This window comes from Nothobranchius furzeri, chromosome 16, assembly GCF_043380555.1.
Source record: "Nothobranchius furzeri strain GRZ-AD chromosome 16, NfurGRZ-RIMD1, whole genome shotgun sequence".
Classification (NCBI taxonomy): domain Eukaryota; kingdom Metazoa; phylum Chordata; class Actinopteri; order Cyprinodontiformes; family Nothobranchiidae; genus Nothobranchius; species Nothobranchius furzeri.
The window spans coordinates 63,012,347-63,036,055 of record NC_091756.1 but is presented as its reverse complement, the minus strand read 5'-3'; the positions used below and the strand labels follow the sequence as shown (position 1 = coordinate 63,036,055).

At 43.4% G+C, this 23,709-nt stretch overlaps 2 protein-coding genes across 6 annotated transcripts; both read left to right on the top strand.

Annotated features, from left to right (window-relative positions):
- Positions 1–52: 52 nt before the first annotated feature.
- lnp1 (leukemia NUP98 fusion partner 1) lies at positions 53–14,620 on the top strand. Of its 4 annotated transcripts, none has more exons than XM_070545922.1 (5): positions 53–4,586; positions 4,724–4,916; positions 9,089–9,310; positions 12,567–12,662; positions 12,908–13,206. In XM_070545922.1, exons 2-5 carry the CDS (start codon positions 4,731–4,733, stop codon positions 13,073–13,075), a joined length of 672 nt encoding a protein of 223 aa, XP_070402023.1. In that variant the 5' UTR covers positions 53–4,586; positions 4,724–4,730; the 3' UTR covers positions 13,076–13,206. The 4 variants fall into 4 exon arrangements, with proteins under 4 accessions (XP_070402023.1, XP_015831056.3, XP_070402024.1 ...); XM_015975570.3 differs by having other exon boundaries at positions 4,676–4,916; XM_070545923.1 differs by lacking the exons at positions 53–4,586; positions 12,908–13,206 and adding an exon at positions 14,261–14,620 and having other exon boundaries at positions 4,595–4,916.
- Positions 14,621–17,167: 2,547 nt separating this feature from the next.
- tmem45a (transmembrane protein 45a) lies at positions 17,168–23,343 on the top strand. Of its 2 annotated transcripts, none has more exons than XM_054734714.2 (6): positions 17,168–17,365; positions 20,651–20,851; positions 20,969–21,181; positions 22,363–22,547; positions 22,631–22,773; positions 22,893–23,343. In XM_054734714.2, the coding sequence occupies exons 2-6, from the start codon at positions 20,656–20,658 to the stop codon at positions 22,984–22,986; spliced, it is 831 nt and encodes a 276-aa protein (XP_054590689.2). In that variant the 5' UTR covers positions 17,168–17,365; positions 20,651–20,655; the 3' UTR covers positions 22,987–23,343. The 2 variants fall into 2 exon arrangements, with proteins under 2 accessions (XP_054590689.2, XP_015831059.3); XM_015975573.3 differs by having other exon boundaries at positions 17,187–17,365; positions 20,621–20,851.
- The last annotated feature ends 366 nt before the right edge of the window (positions 23,344–23,709 follow it).

The window sequence follows — 23,709 nt, the reverse complement described above, 5'->3', positions numbered from 1 at the left end:
GGGAGGGCTGTTGGTTTAGCATCCAGCAAACCACAGAGAATGCCTCAGCTAGTAGAAGCTAACCATTAGCATTAGCAATTCAGTTCAGTTCACTTTATTTCAAACATATACATTCACCAACATTTCATGAAATCATTCCACGCAATTGTTTGAAAAGGAGTAGGGAGAAGTGTATACTTATTTAGCCCTACCCCCTCAGGTTTACATCCTCATCATCAAAATTTAAACAACAAAACAGTTACAATGCCTTCAAAAAAAAACACAATAAATAAATAAATAAATAAATTCCACCACATGGCAGAACTTCTTCCAGCTAAAGTTATTTATGGAGATAAATCATCAGTGTCAGCTTAAACAGAGTCCGTGGTAAAGTTGTGTTTTGATTAGCCAATCCATGGTGAGAAGTCCAAATATCCGGAAATAAGATTCCAACACCTGCCATCAGGTGTGGCTCACTTCTAGTTCCTGGAAATTGTGTACCAGTATATTCATTAATATTCTGTAATGTTTATGGAACATTCTCTAATGTTTACATAATTTATGATCTTTAGGAAATTTTCTAGCAATGTTCCCTAAATTTTACTTTAGGCAATTAAAGCTGAAATGTTCCCTAAAAGTTTCCTGAAAAGTCACATTTGTTGTCCCATCGATGTTTATAGACTGTTTTCTAATTGCTACCTGTGTAATTATTTGGAACTACGACTGTTGGGATCTCTCTCTTGATTCCGCCAAGTCCGTTGAAGGAAAACCAAGACAAATTATAGTTAAAGCCGTTTAAAATATCTGATTTTAAAAGCAGTACATGAACAATTTTACCCGCAAGTATACCTGGAGACTCGTGAAAGTGAAAAGCCAGAGTCTGGAGACACTGCACCAGCTCTCTGGTTACGTTTTTCTCTAGCCACACCCTTATCTGTCCGGTTAAAACTGGTTTTAATTTGGAGCATCTTCCTCTGCACTGAGAGGCCCATGACCATACTGCTCCCTTCCCATGTCTGTTTGTCCTGCCCCTGCATTCCTGAAGGGTACACATTCCCTGTTTTTGCCCTGATTCTCACTAGGCTGAAAGCTGCCAGGAGTGTCCGCCCTGGGATTGGGAGATTGGGGTTCAAGTCCTGGATGAATCGTACCAAACGGGACTCAATGCCACCTGCTTGACACCCAGCTTTAAGGGCGTGGATTGGTGGGTTAAACCACCAAATAGTTCCTGAACGCAGCCACTGCTGCAGCTTGCCGCTCTCAACAGGGATGGGTCAAGATGAATTTCACCAGTGTGATGATGACTAATGGGACTTTAACTTTTGAGAATCTTTTGTCAGTGTTTCCCTAAATTGACTTGGCCAGATAGTGACAGGTGGAACTAAACTTCCCTGAAAGTCACATTTCCAGCATTAATTCTCTGATAACGTTTATACCTTATTTTTGTCACTGAGCAGACACATACCCAGTACCAGAGGTGTGGACTCGAGTCACATGACTTGGACTCGAGTCAGACTCAAGTCTTTATTTTAATAACTTCTGACTTGACTTGATAGAATCTACACTTATGACTTGACTCTGACTTGCACGCCAATGACTTGCGTCTTGAATCGACTTGCATCTGTTGACTTGATGATGACTTGAGCAGATTTGATATTTTAACACAAAAGTGGCCCGACATGGACAAAAATCATAAATCATCTTTGTTCTCGGTTAGCTCTTGTTCTGCTAACTGCAGCAGCACCTTGTTTATAATCAGTTTCAGCTGCACTTCCTGCTTGTTGAGCAAATAAATGAAAAGTTAAGAAGCTTTATTTCTGGAATTTGTTTATTATCATCATCATTAAATTGATGTTGGACAGATGACTTGATTATGACTTGAAAATTCAAAGTTAAGGACTTGGACTTGACTTGGACTTCCAGATCATTGACTTTGGACTCGACTTGGACTTGGTTGTCTTTGACTTGGACTTGACTCGAGACATAACTGGAAAGACTTGTGACTTGCAAAGCAGTAACTTGGTCACATTTCTGCAAATTACTAATTACAGCTGATCCTAATTTTTTTTCCTCAAAATTCAGAGAAGCTCTCACTGGAGCGGTTGTCAGCCGAGTGGGAAGCAGCTGGGTTGAGAATCAGAGACCATGGTCTTGAACCGTAAAAGGGTAGAGTGCCTTCTCCGGGTCAGGGACGAGGTCCTGTCCCAAGTGGGGGAGTCTAAGTAACTCAGGGTCTTGTTCACGAGCGAGGAAATGATGGAGCGCGAGATCGATAGGTGGATTGGTGCTGCATCTGCAGTACTGTGGCCGTTGTACCGGTCTGTCGTGGTGAAGAGAGAGAGAGCTGAGCCGGAAGATGAAGCTCTTGATTTACCGGTCCATCTACATTGCTACCCTCACCTATGGTCACGAGCTTTGGGTAGGGACTGAAAGAAGGAGATTGTGGGTACAAGCGGCCAAATGAGTTTTCTCCGCAGTGTGGCTGGGCTCTCCCTCAGAAATAGGGTGAGAAGCTTGATCATCCGGGAGGGGCTCAGAGTAGACCTGCTGCTCCTTCACATTGAGATGAGCCAGTTGATGTGGCTCAGGCATCTAGTCAGGATGCCTCCTGGACGCCTCCCTGATGAGGTTTTCCAGGCACGTCCAACCAGAAGGAGACCTCAAGGGAGACCCAGGACACGTTGGAGGGACTATGTCCCACACGTGGTAACATATTGGAATTCCCCCGGAAGAGCTGGCCCAAGTGCCTGGGGAGAGGGAAGTCTGGGCTTCTTGACTTAGGCTGCTGCCCCCACGAGCCGACCCTGGATAAGCGGAGGAAAATTGATGGGATGGAATTCAGAAAAGTCACCTGTTGTTAACCCTCCTATTGGAGTCTGAACATTTTTCATTAGCTTACTTAGAGCAGGACAAAAATCTCAAAGTGCAAAATCCACTAGAGGGTGACCATTTTTTAATTCTTCACTTTTGATTATAGTGTCTTAATATGATAATAATTTTAACCAAATTCTATTCATCTCTATCAGCTTGTTGATATTTTAAATGGATGTAGTGGATTTAAAGTGGAATAAAAAGCAACCATTTTCTGACTTTTACTCAGAATTTTCTTCCTTTGTTGTTGTTTGATTTTGCTTTATGTGTCTTTTTAATATAGTTTTGGAGGGGTGTGCTGTGGTCTGAACCAAATGAGTAACCCAGATAGTTATCAGACAGTTCACACTGTCTGGTTGAATATGAACATGTGACGTCTGGGATTGCATCAGAACCCTTAATGGAGGCCATTCACACGTGTGTGCTGATAGCACCAGTGCATCACTGACATTTAAATCACTGCATTAGAATAAACCAAAGCGACAAAAGTCCCCAACATTTGTACACTCTAAGGAGGAGTGTTTGCAGGAGGAACAAAAACACATCTTCACTTGGCTTCATCAATGCAAAAACCTGCTTTTAATAACCAAAACTGAATTGTAGCATTATGAGTTAAAGTATCATCATCCCAATTGTTTTTGTGTTATGAAGGCCTGAAATGCAGTATTGAATAATGGATCATACGAACACACACATTTAATAAGTTTTAACTTCAGACAAAATAATAAATATAAAAGGTGGATAATAAATTATGATTGCATTGACAGAGGGAAACAAGTGGACCAGGCATTGGTAGAGAATTTCAGCCCTCCCTTCAGGTCCTGAAATAGCAAAGAAACCCCAGACCATCGCACTACCACCACCATGTCTGACCTTTAGTAACTCAGAGACATCACACTACCAGCACCATGTCTGACCTTTAGTAACTCAGAGACATCACACTACCAGCACCATGTCAGACTTTAATAACCCCAGACCATCGCACTACCACCACCATGTCTGACCTTTAGTAACCCAAGCCCATCACACTATCAGCACCACGTCTGACTGTTAGATTTTCTGATATACAGACTTAGTTTTACACCAGATGTTTTAGGACGGGACACGCCCCTTCCAAAAAGTTCCACTTCTATTTCATCAGTCAGTACATTTCATTTACAAAAGTCAAAGTAAAAAAACAAACATTTACATCGTAACGGCTGCGTTTTGTCTTGTCATGAGAACATATTTTCTACATTGCCCTTTTACTGTGTCCAGTATGTGGTGTGGATAATGTCTCTTGAGCTGTTTGACACATTTTCATGTTTAATTATCCTTTCTATAAACATTTTAAATGAAAAATTATAAACACAGATTTATAACTTGTTTTTTTGTGAAATGATTCCCTCCCCGTCCGTTGGCCATCCCACAAGTGCTGTGGTGAACAGAGTGGCAGGCACTCCATAATTATTGACAAGTTTGATGGAGTCTGTGAGTGGAAAGTATGGGAAAATTGAAGTTGTTCACCCCAAGGCCTGTGACTGTAATGGAAAGATTAAAAGCAACAGTCACATCACCTATGCTCTGCCAGAATACGTTTGTTTTCAGCACCTCCATTTTTACTGTCGAACAGCCACAGTCAACAGGATTCATTCGGTTTAAGACTTGATCAAAGCTCAGCTGTTTATTTTTAGGTTATCCAGGAATAGCAGAACAAAAACAACACCACAGGAGGCTCCAGAGACATCCTGACTGAAGTAAGTTACCTTTTCCTGGTGGGACAGTTGTGTGTATCGGAGCATTTTGAGGCTCAGTGGGTCAGCCGAGTGTTGTTTTTCTGCACCAGTGAGCTGGAATCACATTTAAATCTGCTCTGCTGGAACTCGCTGCACAGCTCCATCATGTCTCTGAGACTGCTGCCTGCCATCGGCATGGACAACGATGAGGACGACGATGGCAACTTTACCAAGTGGATGAGTAGCTACTGGGGTCATGGAGCAGACGGCGGACATTCCAAGGAGAGAACGCGCAGCTTCAGGAGGTCATCCAAACAGCACATTGATAGGAGAGCATCACTCCCAACTGTGGTAATGCCATCTGGAATTTCATCAATCCACACATTTTGTTTTGATTCCTTTATCTACTTATATAAAAATGGGAAAACGTTTTTTTCTTTTTTGGCATAAATGGCATTCTGAACTGATGCTAACCTGCGAATACAAACACCTCGATGTAAGCATCTGCAAATACTCCAACATGGAGCACCTGAATCTAAGACACAACCTAACGAGATTTGTGTTTGATCCTTCATTTCAGAGTATGTGGGTTTGTTTCCAATGAAAACCTTGTCAAATCTTTGCTGATGACAAACATCCGATTCTGATATCGAATCTCATTTGGTGTCATTTATTGGATTGAATAAGTGAAGTCTACTGAAACAAACCTATTTATTAATTCAACAAAAAAGACAAGACAGCAAACACGGTTCAATTGTTGGAACTGAATTTATTTTGAAACCCCTTACAGCCCCCAGTCATAGAGGCCCAGGGTGCTGTGCATAATGCAAAGACACATACACTCTGTAACACTAGAAATAACAGTAAAATAATTCAAATAAGACCAAAGCGAAAATAAAGCTTTAGTTCTGCATTAAAAATGACCAGAAACGTGAACTGTTTAAATCTCTGATGGAAGTTGGTTCCAGAGCTGAGGACCTATGACTGATCAGCCCTAGACGTGTGTTTTGGCTGAGGAGCCAGGTCCTCTGAATCAAGCGTAGAGATTTTGGAGTGAAGCTAAAAATGGTGGTGCTGATCCTGACAGAGTTAAAATCAAAGACAAGATTTAGACCAGAATGCAATATTTCACTGGTGACCAGTCCAAGGCAGCCAGGACCAGAATAACATGCTCCTGTTTTCATACTCTGGACAGTGAGAACTGAGTTAAGCATGGACACCGGGAATTATAGTAGTCTAGTCTAGACATTCCATGCTTTCGTTCTTTTTAAACACAGAAACAGTTTTGTTTACCTGTTTGTAGCTACAGTTTCGTCGACGGCTGCCGGCTTCTTCAGGCTGACGCTGATGGTGGCGTCACTTCCTTCTCCGTTTATCCGCGGGCTATTATGGACATCAGAACACCCCACCATACACAAAATGTCAGTAATCAGAACATTATATCACCGAGCAAACATAATAACAGAAGAGAGAGACCGTAAACAAGAAGACAAACACATACAACACGCTTTAAAGACCTGCAGATACCCGACGTGGGCGATAAACAAAGGAAAACAACAAACAAAAACAGAAAGAAAAGAACAACCCAAAAAAGAACCAGAAACCCAGAAAGACAAGAACCAAAACCAGTGATAACCCTACCATACATCAGAGGCATAATGGAAAAAATAAGAGCAACAATGAAAAAACACAACATAAACACACCAACAAAGCCATACACAACAGTTAGAAACAGACTAGTACACCCAAAAGACAAAATATCAGCTGGACTTAAATGTGGAGTCATCTACGAAATCCCATGCAAAATATGCAATAAAACATACGTAGGAGAACCCGGACGCCAACTCAGTACACGGACAATAGAACACAGAAAGGAGTGAGAGAAAGAGGCAAATCGTAAACACACAAGAGCAGCAAAAGAAGAAGCAGAAAGTACAATAAAAAAGTCAGCCGTAACAGATCACTGCTTAAGAGAAAACCATATAATGGACTGGGACAACACACGGATCATAACCACCGAACAACAAAAATACAAAAGATGGATCAAGGAAGCAATCGAGATAAGGAGACGTGGATGTGGGACCATGAACAGGGACGACGGAGTTTACACGCTGGACCACGCATGGGACTGCATCGTCGGAGAGGGGAGAGCGGGCAGTAGAGGGCGACAACGTCCTCTGCTGCCCGCAGATAAACGGAGAAGGAAGTGACGCGCCACCATCAGCGTCAGCCTGAAGAAGCCGGCAGCCGTCGGCGAAACCGTAGCTACAAACAGGTAAACAAAACTGTTTCTGTGTTTAAAAAGAAGGAAAGCATGGAATTAGAAAGACACAGCAAGAACACACCTAAGCTAGTCTAGACATGATAAAAGCATTTGTAACAACTTCTTGGCTAAACATCTCAACCAAAAAACAAGACCAAATTCGCCGACACGTGGTTATGTTGGACCCTCTGGGTGCTGAACGTCATCCTGGTTATCTCTGTGCGATGAGGCTGTCTGTAATGGCGTTGTCGAAGGAGATGTAGCCACACATCATCACACCACCTCCACCAAAAGCTGTTGCTGCTTATCAGCGCAACACTCTCTGTGTCCACCACACTTTGATCCATCTCTCAGAAATGGACTCTTTCATTGCAGATGTGGCTTATTTCACTCAACTTTCCCTCCAAAATGTGACACCATTCATGAGGAATTCAACTGCACTCCCCTGCTTAGTATAAGCTTTATACTAAAATTTGTTCAAAGACAATTTTTCTTAGGGTCTGCGCTGACTTTCCTTAGCAACACTGGTCACACATTTCCCACAAGTGAAATACTCCGCGTAAGTGTGCGATTCTTCCATGGCGTTGATTTGTTGCACCAGAGTGACAACACACTCATGCAGGGAATTTAACTTCATCAGCTTTTTACCATCTGAAGACACAACTTACTGATGAATCACTGAAGTGAACTGGATCGTTTTGCCTTATTTACATTTGAAAAAGTCTTGATCATCAAACCCTTTTCCAGCTCTGGGTTGAGGGGCTTCACCAGCTCCTGAGAGTTTCTTCTTCTTTTATATCTTTATCGCTTTGTAACAACCTTAGATCTCGCAATGCTTTCATTCAATGCATGGGGACTGTTTTTGTAGGAAATATTTCACGAATGATTACAGTTAAAACTTTCTCACACATTAAAAAATGAACTTTACCTCCTTTTACATGTTTTAAATAATTTCCAAACATGTACGGAGTCCTGTCTTTGTCTCAGTTCTGTTAAAAATGTAGATATCTGATCAAATGAATCAAATTTCCCAAAAAGAAGAGCGTGCATCACTGCCAAGCTTTTAATTCCTAGATCCTACATGTAATATAACTTTTTTCTGTTTATACATTCATGGGTCATTTAATGGGCATTGTGAAATATCTTTAACTGGATGTAGATTTTTATAGTAAATATTATTCTTATGTGCTCACACGTGGTTCAAACCAATGAAATATAGCTGCCATTTAAGTGTTTCACTGTGTAAAACGTATAAATAATTATTATCTTACCCGTTTGGAGAAATAGATTTTACAAGTCAAGCCAGAATCTCGTCAAAAACATGAACCCAAAAAGAACAAAAAGCTGGTGCTAGCATTAATGCTCCCATTGAAAAGAGGGAGAGGTGGGAGAGAACAGACCTGCAAATGCAACCATGGCTGGAAAAACATGTCAGGTACAGCAGCAGCCAGGCGGTGTGATCTAACCAGACACCGCTACAGACCGCAGCCAGACCCACAGCTCTTTCACAAAGGACATCTGAAGGTCACGCACTGTGAGCCCTTGTTTAAACAGCTTCCATGATTCTGTTCTCTCAAACATCAGTATTTAAACAGTTTCACCGAATAACATTTCACATTAAAAAAGGATCTCATCAGAAACTTTAAGAGATTCATGCAGCCTCCTGAGCCACTGCAGGCCCCTGTTGCTGTTATATCCTTGGAGCTTTTTGAAGAATTTGTCCTGAAGAATCCAAATGTTGTTTATTTTGATGGTCAATGGGTTAGGGTTAGGGTTAGGGTTAGCAATCAGCTCCAGTGACATTTATTTACCTACTTTACCCAAAAACTTATTTTAAAATGGCCAATCAAATCCCTTTAAGCAATGACAAATCTTGTTCTCAAGATCTTCCAGAATAACATCCCTGCACAGATCAGCAATACGTGGTTAAAGGGTGGACCAGAAGCCAAAAGAAGCGTGTTCAATGTACTTTGTCATAACTGCTTTGGAACAAAGACCAAACACATTACGCCATTAATGGACCAGCAGGTCTGAGTCAGAAAGAAAACTATAATTAGATCAACGCTGTACTAAAATAAGAACATGAGTCTGAGTGATTAATCCTATTAACAGAAAAAAGACCACTTGTCTTTAATCTTCTAACAGCAGCTCTGGACATTTTCAACTAAAACAGAAATAAAATAATGTGACAAACGTTAGTTTAATCTAAACTGGTGTTTGAGTTGCTTATGGCAACTGCGGTTCTCTGTGTGATTCACAGACACAGTTAGATGCCATGAAGTTAAACAGGATTCACACAGCAACGGTGGCACCAAGAGTGGAAAAAGGGGAGGCCAGGCCCCACCAGAGAGGCCACCATCTCTCCTCAGAGGAGAACCGCCCTAAGACGGCCATCCCAGAGAACCGCATCGCTACCATCCCAGAGCTCGCAGAGTCACTGGAGAGGAAGCTTTGTCTGAGCAAAAAGAGGACGGGCTCACAGGTGAGCGGCACCACAGCATTAATAAAAGCATTACCTTTGTCGGTATTTGACTCTGTGACAAGGTCAGATTGTTGAAGATTATTATTTAACTGTTAGATGGTTTGGAAGAAGCTCTTTGAGGGCTTAACAGAGACTTTTTCACACGTGCAGAGCAGAGCCTGTTTGAACCAACGAACCATCATGGCTTATCACCCTTAGGCTGTCCCGTTACTCTAGGGAGGAGGTGAGACATGGCTCCCATTACCTAAGGTATATTTTATTAATCTGTCACAACCTGAAAAACAAGTCCTGAGAAGCAGGTACAAGAAATAAGGCGGCTTACGTCTCCTGTTAGGTCTGGTCGGGGCTCCCACTCAAAAGGATAAAGAGTCCTTTAAGAATCAAGAACGAGGATTCTTTTTCCAAAAAGTTTATTTCAAAATTTAAAAGATACAAAAAGCGTAAAGCTAAGATTAAATATCCCCTTTCGAGTATGCTGCGTCTAAATCTCTCCCAGAGAAAAAAACTCCTTTCTCTTCTTGCAACTGTCGCTGCTACTTCCTCTTCTACCGCTGCTACTGTTTTCAACTACTTCTAACTGCTCTTATATATCATTCTAAAAACTGCAAAGTAAAGCATTTTCCATTGTATAGCATTTTCATGTTACAAGCACTTTTTCAGAGTGACGTATTTTGCATTACATATATCAGTTAACCTCAAGACAGCAAAACAATGTGATCATTTGTCATTTGTAAGATGGTCTCAGGTCCACCCAAAGCTCAAGCTTCCTCAGAGGGCATCACATCCTGTGATGCTTTCTTCAGTTGGTTCACTTCCTGTCTTCACCTGCCTCGATTCCACTCGCATCAGCAGGCTCCGCTTATCTTTGCTTTCCATGTGTCCTCTTCCTTTGTGACCTCCTTTATTACCTTCTGTGGTTCTGGCAGGCGGGAGCTTGCAACAACAGTGATTGTCCTGAGGACGTTTATATTTCAGATCACCATTGCATTTTCTTTAACTTGTCAGCTGCGTCCCCACCTCCTGCTCGCCGTATGGTTAGTTCTCGTTTTCTTAATGAGAGCACAGCTAGAAATGTTTCTGCTGCTTTTGATCCACCCTGTTCTTCTGATAACGACCCAGATTCCTTAACTTCTCAGTTTAACGAGCACTGCCTCTCCATTCTGGACAACATCTGTCCTGTCAGAACCAGATCAGGTCCTGCAGTGAACCCTACTCCCTGGTTTAATGACAGCCTTCGCAGCCTGAAGCGCCAATGCAGAAAAATTGAGCGTTTGTGGAAGAAGACCCATCTCCACGTCCATCTGCTGCACCTAAAGGATCTTCTGACATCCTTTAACTCTGCAGTCAGAGATGCCAGGGTTTCCTATTTCTCCAACCTGGTGTCCCAGAGCAAAGGGAACCCCAAGGTGCTGTTTAACACCATCAGCAGCATCGTCTCTCCTGCCTCTCCTACAGCCTCCATCCACTCTGTTACAGACTGTGAGAACTTTCTGTCTTTCTTTGTGGACAAAGTCAATAAGGTTAGATCTAGCATCTCTCCTTCAGCCTTATCGCCGCCTCTCCCGACTCCAACCAGGCCCATCATCCTAGATAGCTCTGCTCCTGTTTCTTTGCCTGAGTTAACCAAACTAGTTAACTCTATGAAGACCTCTGCATGCCCCCTCCACATCTTACCCTCATCTTTTTTTAAAAGTGCTTTCCAGTCCATCGGTCCCAGCGTGCTCTCTATAATTAATGCTTCTCTGGTCTCTGGTCAGGTCCCTGCTTACTTTAAGAACGCTGTAATCCACCCGCTTCTTACAAAACCGAGTCTGGACCCCTCTCTCCATAGCAGCTTCAGACCCATCTCTAAACTTCCGTTCATCTCCAAGATCTTGGAAAAGGTTGTGGCTAAACAACTCACAGCTGCTCTTGATGAACATAACATCTATGATAGCTTCCAGTCAGGTTTTCGTAGAGCTCATTCTACTGAAACAGCTCTTCTTAGGGTCTCTAATGACCTTCTGACCCACAGTGATGCAGGGGACTGTTCTGTTCTGGTCCTGCTGGACCTGACTGCAGCCTTTGACACTGTTGACCATCACCTGCTACTGGAGAGGCTGAGAGACTGGGTAGGCCTATCAGGATCTGCACTGGAGTGGTTCTCCTCTTATCTCTCTGGGCGCTCCTTTTCTGTGGCCGTCTCCAAGTTTAGGTCCTCCACCACCTCTCTTACCCATGGTGTCCCACAAGGTTCTGTGCTGGGGCCTCTGCTCTTCCTCCTCTGTCTGCTTCCTCTTCAGCACATCCTGAGCTCCTTCAAAGGAATCTCCTACCATCTTTATGCAGATGACATCCAACCGGGTTTACTACACCTGGGGTAACCCTTTTCTAACCCGAATGTTTGGTCGTGTAAACGCATACCGGGATATCCCCATCAAAGCGTGTGTTCTGTGCATGCTCTGTTCGCAAGGAATCTTGGTCTTTTGAGTAGCGAGACGTCTTGTATGCGCCAGAACACCGGAAGTAAACAACAAGTTGGGGGCAACATGGCGAGTCGCGGCACAGCACCACACTTTTGGAGTGGCGAGGAAACTAAAGCACAAACAAACGCGGTCGCTATCTCTTCCGAACTGGGAAACATGTTGTTTTCACGGATACCGGAACAAGAAGAACCGGAAATGACGCATACTGCGTCTGGACGTAGTCCATACGTCCTGACGCTACCCCAACGTCCGCATTTACATCGGGTTATGCAAGTTAGGGGTAACTCTTTCTATTTATGCTTGTAAACGGGTTATTCTGATCAACTCAGAAACACGAATCCCGACCTTAACCCGATCATAACCCGGATATTGGCTGCATGTAAACGTAGTCACTGATTTGGACATGTCTGCTTTTGGGCTTAAAACCTCGAGTCGAACTAAAAATTCATGATTTTTGTGCTCCTCATCGGTTTTTTGGTGTTGTGTCTGTTGTTTTCGTCCGCCGCTTGCTGATCATGGCTGTCTGTGTGGCTTTGTGGGTTTGGTGGTGCTGAAGCTCTGTGTTTGAGAGTTTCGGCTGTCTGAGTGTGTGAAAGCTCCAGTGTTGGCCTGGTTCCTATGAGAAAGGTGTGTGTGTCCGAGGTTTTGAGCCTGGTTTGGCTCATGTGTGTGTGAAAAACCTGCAGGTTCTGTTCTGTTCTGTGGTCTGTGTTTTCTTGGGTTTGTGGGCTGCGTCCCATTTCAGGTTGTGTCTAAACATCCTGTCATATTGTTTTATGTTTATGTTACAGAGTAATGAAGACAAGCTGCGCTTGATCTGTCATGAAGATCTGTGTAAAAGTGGGGTAGTTGAAGAGCTTCCCTGCTCACACCGTTTCCACAAAGAGGTGAGACAAGCTGCTCAGGTGCATGTGTCCTGTCAGCACTGTGTTCCCTGTATTCTCAGCATGCCAGACATCAGATCTCCAATACATGAAAACAGCTGATTCCTGGATGTGCATGATGGGCTTTGATATGTAAACAAACAGACAAATAAAAAAAACCTCCAGCATCTGTAGAAGCATGAAGCTCCCTGAAAGCCTGCAACCTCAGGACTGGCCCTAACGCATCTTTCTCCTGGGTGATAATCAAGGATCGGAGGCCAGAGCAGAATCTGCACCGCAGGAGCAGTGACACAGCAGGTACTCAGGTCAGGAGGCTCTCAGACGAGAGGAGGAGAAGATCTGCAGACGGCCCTATTTCCCCTCCAAAAGGGCTCTTCACATTTTGTCGTCAGCTTTCCCTGCGAAGACATCGCTGACTTCAGTCTGTGGAAGAACATCACCATTCATCAGAAAAGTTGAAGAATGTCCATCCTTGGGCCAGACATCGGGGCCATTTACTGTGATATGTTCAACCCTCCCACTGTCTTTATGGGTGACCCCGTGAGGAAAGTGGACCACTGAGCAGGATTGATGGTTTATCCCTAGAGGTCCATGTGGCGGGGGTGAGGTGGTGCTCACTCCTCACCCCCGCCACATGGACCCAAGGGATAAACCATCAACCCTGCTCAGTGGTCCATTTTCCTCGCGGGGTCACCCATAAAGACAGTGGGAGGGTTAAGGTCTTACAATTCTGTGAGCTCGCTGTAAGATTACTTTGGGATTGATTAAACTCAGAATCAAATACTAAATATTTGAGGGTTTGTAGATAAAACTTATGTTTATGTCTTTTCATTTCGCAGACGCTTTTATCCAAAGCGACGTACAAGTTTTTTTTTTTTTTTTCCTTTTTTTTTTATAACCTGTAGGGCATGTTGTGATCTGTGGGGGAAACCGGAGTACCCGGAGGAAACCCACGCATGCATGGGGAGAACACGCAACTCCACGCAGAAAGGCGAGTTTTGAACCTGCGACCTTCGTGCTGCGAGGCAACAGTGCTAACCACTGCGCCACCATGCAGCCCCTAAAACTTAGAAGCAAAAGCATTTAATTGTCTAAGTGAAAGCTATAATTGTAAATGATTTATTAAAAATAAGCACTTTGAGTTTAGATGTTCAAGATAATGACTGTAATAAATGTTTCCTGGAGGTTTTAGCTTGTATCTGGTAATGATGCATTACTTTATCTGCCACAGCGTAGAACTAAAACTGCTGCTTTAAAGGTTATCTATGTTCACTTATATTACCTCTGTGTTTATTAAACATTAAAGATTTTTTATTCGACACTGAGTCAGTATGTTGCAAGTGTTTTTAGTGGACCTCTGCCTTCATGTTATGTGCTGCTAATTCAGATTTGACCTGATTTCAACAGATCCATTGTCCTTCCAGCTAACAGTCAGGATCATTGCTGATCCAGCTGTGCATGTGGTTGTTGTAAATCAGTGGGAAATTACTTCCTGGCATCAGTGTGGGAAATCAATGTTTGCATAAATTATTGGCTCAGTTGGATAAAAAAAGAAAAGAACGTTTTAAGAGAGTGACGGTGTGTTTTGTAATGTGTTTCAGTGCATGGAGCAGTGGCTGTGGAGGAAACAAACTTCATGTCACGTATCCATGATAGAACTTCCCTGCTGGTCTTCGTCCCGCACCGCTGTCCCATGATGGTCCTGTATTTACACTGCCTGCATGGTCATGTGACTCTCAAAGACCTCCAGACTTCCTCCCCGTCCTGAGTCCTGCATGAACACCAAACCCACCTGGTTCACTGTCAGCGGAAGGCCTGATGTTGGAATATCATAGACAGTATTGTTCCGATGTTTTCAAGAAGGTTTCTGTAGAAAATGGATTTCTACATCTGGACGTCATGATGTTATCACAGTTTATTCCAAAACTGATGCAAATCAATCTGCTTTGGTCTTGATTCTGCATGGACTCGCTGTTAGCTGACTTGTCCAGTCAGACCTAATATCTGTATCTCCAAACCATTGTTGTTCTAACAGCTAAGATGTTCCTCCAAACCCCTCTTCCAAAGATCTGTTGTTCTTTCAAACTGACAGAATGCAAACAGAGGCATTTGCAACTGGACAGACCAAGTATGCTGATGTACTACAGACTTCAGCCTGGTTCATGCTTCTCCGTCTGCGTCAGTGCGGAGACACGCAACGCCATTATTCGTCCTTGTGTAGGGCTCCGCCTGGCACGCAAGTACGTACGGAGTCAAGCCCACTTTTTTAAACATCCGTCGAACGAGACGGATTACGCAAGCTTGTGATTGGTCAGGACGCCGCTGTTGTTTACAGCGCCGCCATTGCAAAGAGAGCCGAGGATAACTAGCGACAGACACAGAGAAGCTTGAAGAATACCTCGCTAAAAAACTATAAAAATATGAACGTTTAATTCTCCCGTGACTGGAGGAGTGAAAAGATGCACAGCAAGCGTTTTATTTGTGGACAGAAATGACAGGAAACGTGGGTTTAGAGGTGGCGAGCGCATGAAGAGGTGGAGGAGAAATATGTCCGTGTTTAAAGTCTCTTATATACACAAAAAACACAATATAAACACACCATCTTGGACCGATACATGACAGGATACCACAGAACAGCGCTACGCCCTCTGCTGTCCTGCCGGGGAATTGCTTTGCAACACTCTCCAGGAGACGGAGAAGTATGAGAGCAAAACGCTTCCGTCAATCCGTGCGTGTCTGTCCCTTGCGGAGCTGACGGAGAAGCACAAACCAGGCTTAACATGGACTGGCACTGTTAAATCACAGGCGGAGCCTCAGACCGCTGCAGTCGTAGCTGGGAACAGTGACCTTCAGGCCCAGGCCTATTCCCGGAGCAGGCTCTGAAGTCATGTCACTCTGATGCTCATTAATTATTCAGAATTTTAAGCACTAAGTTCCACTTAAACAGAAGAGTTACAAAAATGTGCCCTCTTCAGAATTGTCATGAGAGTAAAATGGATCTATTAAACCTAAAATGGTCATTTGAACCAGACTGTAAACATGTTTATTTCTGCTGTGAAATTGGCATTTTAACACGGGAGTCAATGAGGATCTGCTCACTTCTGGTGGCAGCCCCTAGTGGATGAGGGGGGAACTGCAATTTCAGTCACTTCAGTGTTGGCTTCATTTTCGGGCCCGGGTGAACTATGCGAGCTGGTCCGAGTGTGTGTGCGCGTGTGTATAATGGTTTGTAAATGTTTCCGTTTTTGATATTTATTTATTATTATTACTATGATTTAGAAACTATTTATTGCTTTCATTAATCGTACATAGTCATGGCTGCCTTCTGTCGTTTCTCATTGCTTTCTTTATTTTGTTTAAGAGGACCTTCATGAAAACGAGATGTCACATATCATGGGGTTACTCTTCTTAAATTAAATAAATAAATACAATTCTAATGTTAAAGTGACATAAAATCTTTAGTAGATGAACAATTTTCACTCAAATTTAACCCACCGTTGAGATTCTGATGAACACGGTCAGCAGCAGTTGTTCTCAAACACACACAGTCCTGTTCTCCTGGTGCGTTTTGAATAAAACACCACTGACATGACACACCCTTGTAGTTTATGCCATGGATTGCTATCAACAATGATGTTCTTGTCTGTGTGCCAGTGTGTAACTTCCAAATGTTGTCTCCTTTAACCATATGTGTTTGAATATTAATATTAGAATCCCATAATAACATCACAGCTCTACCAGAGCCTTTTCAGATCAGGTGAGTATAGCAGAGAAAACACGGAGGAGTAATAGCTCATTTATATGAGGGTTCAAAAGGGCCATGTCACTCCTGAGACATATTCAACCTGTTCATGCATAGCTGGGTGTGCGCGTGTTGTAAATGATGGCTGATGTTGGTGCATGTCGAGTAAGCAGCACTTCTACAGTAGGAGGAGGGTATTACACACTGCCTGGGCCTGCTGATCTGGACAGCCTCCTTTAAGGCTGGAGAAAAACAAACTAGAGCTGGTGATGACGTCACGTGTAAACAAATCTTGTCTAAAGTTGTAATAACTCGTTTTTCTCTTCACAACATTCTGTTTGCGCGCTAGCATCTTCCACCAACCCTACTCATGAGTATTAAAATCAACAGATCGTTGTCTGGAGCCGTTTGTGGCCCTAATCTTAGCCAGATGTTTGCTTCTGGGCGGACCTTCTGGAGTGAGTCACCGACGTTCTCCAGATGCAGACTACGTGCAACAGCTCGTGTCTCCCAGTGGCCCCGCCCCCATCCCGGGACCAAGCAAAGTAACGGTTTCCTGTGAGAGAAGACAGACCGGGCCGGGCCGGGCGGGCGGAGTGAAAGTGCACACGTGGAAACCCGAGACTGACGGCACCCGCAGCCAATGAACGCATGGGGCGCTGACGTCACTGCCCGGCTTTCTACCAATGGGGGTCGTTGAAAGAGAAGCAGACGCCCACGGGGTTAAAAGGAAGAACAAATGTTGGTCTGGGTGGGAACAGAAGTTAAAAACAGATGTGGTGTGGGAGCAGCGGAGTGTCTGAGCCAGGCAGACTACTGGTGTTTGTTTTGTGTTTAGCTGTGGAAGGGAGGACTCATCATCACTTCTTCCTGCTGGGAAAATCATCTAAGATGGAAAAAACAAGACACTTTGGGTTTTCTCTCTGAATATAGTTGTTTTTTTGTAATTTGAAGGGACAAAGAGGTAAGACACCCCCTCCACATCATCATCCTTTTCTTTCTTCATATCCAAGACGTGCTTTCCGTGTCCTTTAACATATCTCTAAACACATTTATCATAAATTTAGCTATCCTATAAACACACTTTATCCATGTTTACCCTTAAAAGTATAAAAAGACTGTAGGACAGACATTAAACCATGTCTGGGGAGAATGGGTATCATCAGGTCTGTTCCTTTTATTCCAAAATGTGCAAACTTGTTCTAAACAGCTTATATTTAGAGGCTGCTGGGTAATATAGAAATGTTTCAAAGGTTATGGTAAAATGTGCAATACACTCATCACTTATGACTAAAAACTTGCAAGTTTTCACTGAATTAGTTATGAGTGAGGTGCAGAAACTTACTGTTGAAGTAAAACGCCAAGAATAGCCTCATTGTTCAATTTCTACATATTATGCATTTTTGTGGTTTTTAAAATCACTTTAACCCTGTTTTATGTAAGCAATTATATTAGTTTTAACTTAAATCCAAATTGTTTAACAGTAAGCAACGCAGAGTCAAACTGCAATTTGTAAAGTGACAACTGCGTTAAAATCAGTAAAATCTAAATCTCCTTTTCAAGCACAAGCTTCTGTCTACCTCTGTATAAAATCATGAGACTGTGGGTTAAAGGTGTTGAACACTGAAAAAAACCTAAATTATTTTTCTGGTTACAACTGGTCACTCTTGAATTTTTCATGCAGGCTGAACATGAAAATAGTCTCCTACATTAGCGTCTGATAGGAATTAGATGGGGAAACTCTTAGAAAAGCCTGACAGGGAAGGCTGTTGTTTGTTCAGCATCCAGGAAACAGCAGAGAACATCTTGACTAGCAGAAGCTAACTGTTAGCATAAGCAACTCCACCACATAGAAAAACTCCTCCAGGCTTGTGTTGTTTGTGGAGAAAAACCATCTTCGTTGCAAGTCACATTGCTGTTATCCAATCCAAGGCAAGATGTCCAAATTTCAGGAAATAAGACTCCATAATTTGCTGTCTGAAGCCCAGCTGTGATGTGGCTCGCTGCTGGTTCCTAGAAATGTTGTTTGCAGGTACAACTTACAAGGGATTCATTCCTACTAGAGACAAAAGCAAATTTATTGATTAAATGTGTGCTCAACACCTTTAATATAACCTCCATGTCATGGTTTCCTGAGATGAGGACCTAAATGCAGATGAGAGAGATCCAGCCAGGTGATTTACTTTCAGCTTACCTGTCTGCTTGCGATCGCTCATCATCCTCACCCTCACATCGTGGCATTCGGAATGTTGTTCGTGTCTCGGTTCTACCTGCACATGAATCTACCTGCACATGAATGTACCTGCACATGAATGTACCTGCACATGAATCTACCTGCACATGAATGTACCTGCACATGAATGTACCTGCACATGAATCTACCTGCACATGAATCTACCTGCACATGAATCTACCTGCACATGAATCTACCTGCACATGAATCTACCTGCACATGAATCTACCTGCACATGAATGTACCTGCACATGAATGTACCTGCACATGAATCTACCTGCACATGAATCTACCTGCACATGAATCTACCTGCACATGAATCTACCTGCACATGAATCTACCTGCATGAACCTCAATTCTACTGTCAAAGGTCCTCTGAGATGTTGGATGAGATTTCCTAACATCATCCTTTTTTATTTGGAAAGCCACATTCGTTTGTTTGATTAGTCTAAATTTGCATAGAAGCTCATTTAATTGATTTTAAAACTACATTTAAATATAAATTCAAAAATGTAGAATATGTTATTGAACATATTCATGTTGATTCTAACTAGTTTTCTCATTTAATAAATGGTGATTTTAAGGTAAATGTGGTCAAAAAAGCAGATGTTGAGGACTGTAAGTAAATGAATCAGAGTCTGATGAAACTTGCTGTACGGTTGCCATGACGACCACAATGTGTTCCTCACCCTGAAGAGGAGGTGGCACCCAGGCTCCTGGCTGAGAGGCCCTCTGATCTGAAGCACAGATGAGCTCTCGTGAATGTCTCAAACGATCCTTTTGAATTCGCTGTCATGCTTCAAAAGGTTCTTGTTGCTGGTTCTGTTTGTCATTTCCATCACAAAGCAGAGGACGCAGCCTTGTTCTTATTCTGAGCTCACTTAATTTTCAGAGCACTAAACCTCTGGTGAACTAATCTCATTCACATTTACTGCGTTTTCAAACTCTTATGAGTCTTTTCATTGCATTTCCTAACAAACCAAGTTGTAACTGAGTCACTTTCTCTGAACAGATTCCCTTCTCTTGGAAATTTGATCATGAATCACAAACTGCATCTCTCTCCATCAGGTGTTGAGCAACAATTAGAAAAGATGTGTGAAAAAACAAAAACTGAGAGCCCCAAAGGTGCGTCAAACTTGGGGAACGCTGAACTATCGGTTTCACCTGATTCAGTGGTGACGTTACCTGTTCAGCACGGTCTCAGGTTCTGCAGAAGTGATCAGTCTTCAGTTGGTTCAAGTCAGATGTGACGGAGCAGAGAAACGTCTAAGTATGCAGGATACCAGAGCAGAGTTTGGCATGAAATGAAAATGAAAAGGAATTTTTCATATAAACAAACTATTTTCCCGTGTGCAAGAGCGCCCCTCTGGTGAGCAAGAGTAACTACAGCAGCTCTGAGGACACACGAGCAACATGAGCTCTGCTCTGCAACTCTCTCATGTCCACTCTGCATCCCATACCAACGGTTTTATTAGAAAAAGCTTAAAATATTTGAGCAGAAATACCCAGATCATGTATGCTGGCAGAGAATAGAGAACGTTGCAGCATTTTCAATCATACATGATGTGTTAAACAGAAAAATGTGAACAAAACAACAAACATAGTAATAAGCAGTGCCTTTTATTTTATTTTTATTTATTTTTATAGTTTTTAGATTACGTTAACATTTACAGCATTCTGCTAAGTCCCTTTGAAAAGGTTCTGCTGCTTTAACTGGAGAGTAAAAATATAAAACCAAGGATTTGATCTGATATAAAAGGGATTTTAACTAGACTGCTGTGCTGATGCTGTTGAGCTGGGGCCAGCACATCTACTAGTTACGTCTGATGAGCTGAAACATCCCCGGCATTACCTCACATATGTAATGTAATCCCGGGTGTTGTTAACTGTGTAAGGCTGTAACATCTTACTCTGGAGTGTTTGATGATGGCTGAGCCAGAAGGTGTGATATCCATCATGAACGTGTAAACGCTAACATCAGAGCAGTGTGCTCCTCTGGTTCCCTCTGTGATTCAGTGGTCATGGGCAGCTTCCAGGGCCATGCTCTCCCTGGCTGCTTCTTTTATGTGGCTGGGATTTGGTGGACGGGGAAGTACTCGCTCTGGCACGCCACGCGCAGGAACAGGAGCTTAGGCTCCACCCGCTTTGCTAGCAGAGCCTCACAGCGACGCCTGGAGATCATTGAAAGCTCTGTTATTCTCTTCTTCTCCTTTGTTGGTAAGCAACTTGTTGTTTCTGTTTAGTTGTACAAACAAAGAATGACTCAGCCACCTGATTATTGCGTTTGCTCGTTACTGAAGCAGACCCGAGTGTTTCCTCTGCCGTGTGTCACAGGGATGCTGGCTGAGCAGTTCGTGGCAGACGGGCCGAGGTTGCATCTGTATGACTTTGAGGAGAAGCACTGGAAGTACCTGCATAACTGGCAACACGCTACCATGTACCTGTTCTTTGGCCTGGCTGCAGCGGTGTCTCTGATCACCCACAGCACGGAGGCAGCACCGCCGGCTCTGGACAGGCTGATGCTGGGCATCGCTTTCTTTAATGAAGGTAAGTCTGTTCATTCAGTGTGAGACCTGTGATCTCAAAGACCTCCGCAAAGGAAACACGTGTTTTGATAAGCCGTCAAAGTGTTATTTCCCCACAGAAGTAGATCAGACTGTTCGTGTTCTTGTGTTAAAGGACAAAAATCAACAATGTTCACCAAATCACCTTGAAGCTGATTAAAGTAACTTCAGACATGACTAAATTCACAACATCAGACCATGCTTCAGACTGTGGTTCAGTTCAATAAAAAACAAATGAAGCCATCCTGGAGAAAGTGATGGTGATGTGACCTTAAAACACAGGAGCTTCTGGGAGAGCATCCTTTGGGCAGACGAGACTAAACTGGCTCTGTTCACAGATGCAAAAATGATGCATTTAAACTAAAGAACACTGGACCTACTGAGGCTTTCTCAACTGGGTCGGCCCAGTCTGACCCTGGTAGGTTATTTGTGTTCACATCTGGGTCATCTGTGCGTTCTCCGTGCTCAGGTGACTGTTTTGTTGTAGACCTGCTCTCGGCAGTCACATCTGCAGCACATCTGCTACAGACTGATCATGCCTACCTATAGAGGGAGCCTCTGATTGGCAGGTAGCATCAGCCAGCAGCGGCTTCCCCGTGCAGGTTCATTTTCAGTCTAGATGCAGGGGTGAACCTCCTCTCTCAGACCTGCTGCTCCAGCCGCGGCAGCGCGACGACAGGCTGAAGCACACAGCAGTCTCAGTGAGACGGTAGGAAGCTGTGTGCTTCACATCAGAGTCTCCCAAAGCAACACTGCTCACGGCCGTTTACTAACACGTCTTTGCCCCGCCCACGTTTACAGAGACATCTGAAATTTTTGTCGCAGGCATCAAATGTAAAATCAGGGAGATTAGAGCTATTTTAAATTGCAGCTGTCCATTTTGGAGCTAACTCTGTCCATATCCCCAAAGTGCATCTCTGCTGCTAGATGGGTAATGGCCTGTATTTGTACAATGCCTTCCAGAGTTCTGCAACCCCCCAATGCACTTTACAACGACGGTCACTCACAAACTTGCTCACTTTAAGTTTGTTTCCACAGAAAACTGGAAATGAAACCATACCAACAAGGCAGCAATGAGCTGTGCAGTCTCACTCTCGCCACTCGTTTATTCAGTTTTCTCCCACGGACTTTCATCTGTTGGTTTTAATTTTGATGTTTTTGCAGGATTTCTGTTCCTGTATCACCTCCACGGGAGGAGCATGCTTGACGTCCATGTGCATCAGCTCCTTCTCTATGCCGTCTTTGGACAGGCTCTGATTGCCTTCCTGGAGGTCTTCCACCGAGGTAACATCATTCTGGAGCTGCTGCGCTGCACCCTCACGCTCCTGCAGGGCTCCTGGTTCTGGGAGGTAAATCTGAAAGGGGACGTAGAGTCAGTGACTTGTTCATCAGTGTGTGTACACAGACTCCTCACGTTTTTCTTTGGCAACAGATTGGCTTTGTGCTGTACCCTCCCAGTGGGCCTGCGTGGGACCTGAAGGACCACAGCAACATGATGTTTATCACCATGTGCTACTCCTGGCACCTGGCCTTTGCCCTGCTTGTCGCTGGCGTGCTGTACTGCACTGTGAGCTGGTGAGAATCTGCAGACTTCTGAGGAACTGTATCTCGTTAGTTCTGCAAATCTTCCAGGTAGTGTCATTTCTGGACAAACACACTGGGTCACTCTGGGATTTGTTCTTCTTTCTCTTCAGCGTGGTCCGCTCCCGGTTGAAGAGGACTCCTCCAGTTGAAATGGGACTTCTGAAGACGAGGGAGCGTGACGCCGAATCAGAGGATGAAATTTAACGAGGACGACTGTCGAGAACACACAAACTTGTTGATATCACGGCGAAATCAGGGATGTGATGCTGATCGGCTCAGCAGCACAACACAGATGGAGCAAAGGAATACAACCAAGGTTTACTTTAGGAATATACCTCCACCTCTGCCTGATTTATTCAGCTGTAAACTTTGTTTAGCTTTACTTGGTATTTATTTTGCAGCAACATATCATGTTATACTCTGTCATGTCTGTGTTATCCGTTTGCACATAAGAGTGAGGTTTTTCTGGAAGGCCTGCTTCTTATTTGGATTCATTAGTTATTATTTGTGCCATTAAGTGCTGGAAACAGTCAGTAAATTATTTACTGTTACTGGAAACGCGAAAAGTGGGTCTTTTCATATTTGTGCTCTACTTTTTCTTTATTTTCTTTAACGTGAGAAAATTGAGTTAAATGTTCAAGACGAACCCAAACACCATACGGAGTTATCTCCTGAGGCCCACGGGCATCGGGTCCCCTCAGTCGTTCTTCATCTGCATTAGCTATAACTGAAACTCAGCGATTTGGAGTTTCCACAATAATCAGAATAAAACAACACATTTATCTGTCGCTTTATTAGGTTCCTCTCTTCACAGATCAGCAGTTTCTAAAATATTCAGACCAGCCTCTCTGGTACCAATGGTCATTTTCTTCCTCATTCTGATGCTCAGCTTGAACTTCAGAAACGAATCTTCACTGCATCTGGATG

Excerpts from the sequence above, each read along its gene's own strand:
- lnp1 (XM_070545922.1), top strand. The coding sequence starts at position 4,731 with ATGTCTCTGAGACTGCTGCCTGCCATCGGCATGGACAACGATGAGGAC. Across the intron at positions 4,917-9,088 it reads GAGCATCACTCCCAACTGTG|ACACAGTTAGATGCCATGAA; the intron begins GTAATGCCATCT and ends TGTGATTCACAG. Across the intron at positions 12,663-12,907 it reads CACACCGTTTCCACAAAGAG|GATCGGAGGCCAGAGCAGAA; the intron begins GTGAGACAAGCT and ends GTGATAATCAAG.
- tmem45a (XM_054734714.2), top strand. The coding sequence starts at position 20,656 with ATGGGCAGCTTCCAGGGCCATGCTCTCCCTGGCTGCTTCTTTTATGTG. Across the intron at positions 22,548-22,630 it reads AGGGCTCCTGGTTCTGGGAG|ATTGGCTTTGTGCTGTACCC; the intron begins GTAAATCTGAAA and ends CTTTGGCAACAG. Across the intron at positions 22,774-22,892 it reads CTGTACTGCACTGTGAGCTG|CGTGGTCCGCTCCCGGTTGA; the intron begins GTGAGAATCTGC and ends CTTTCTCTTCAG.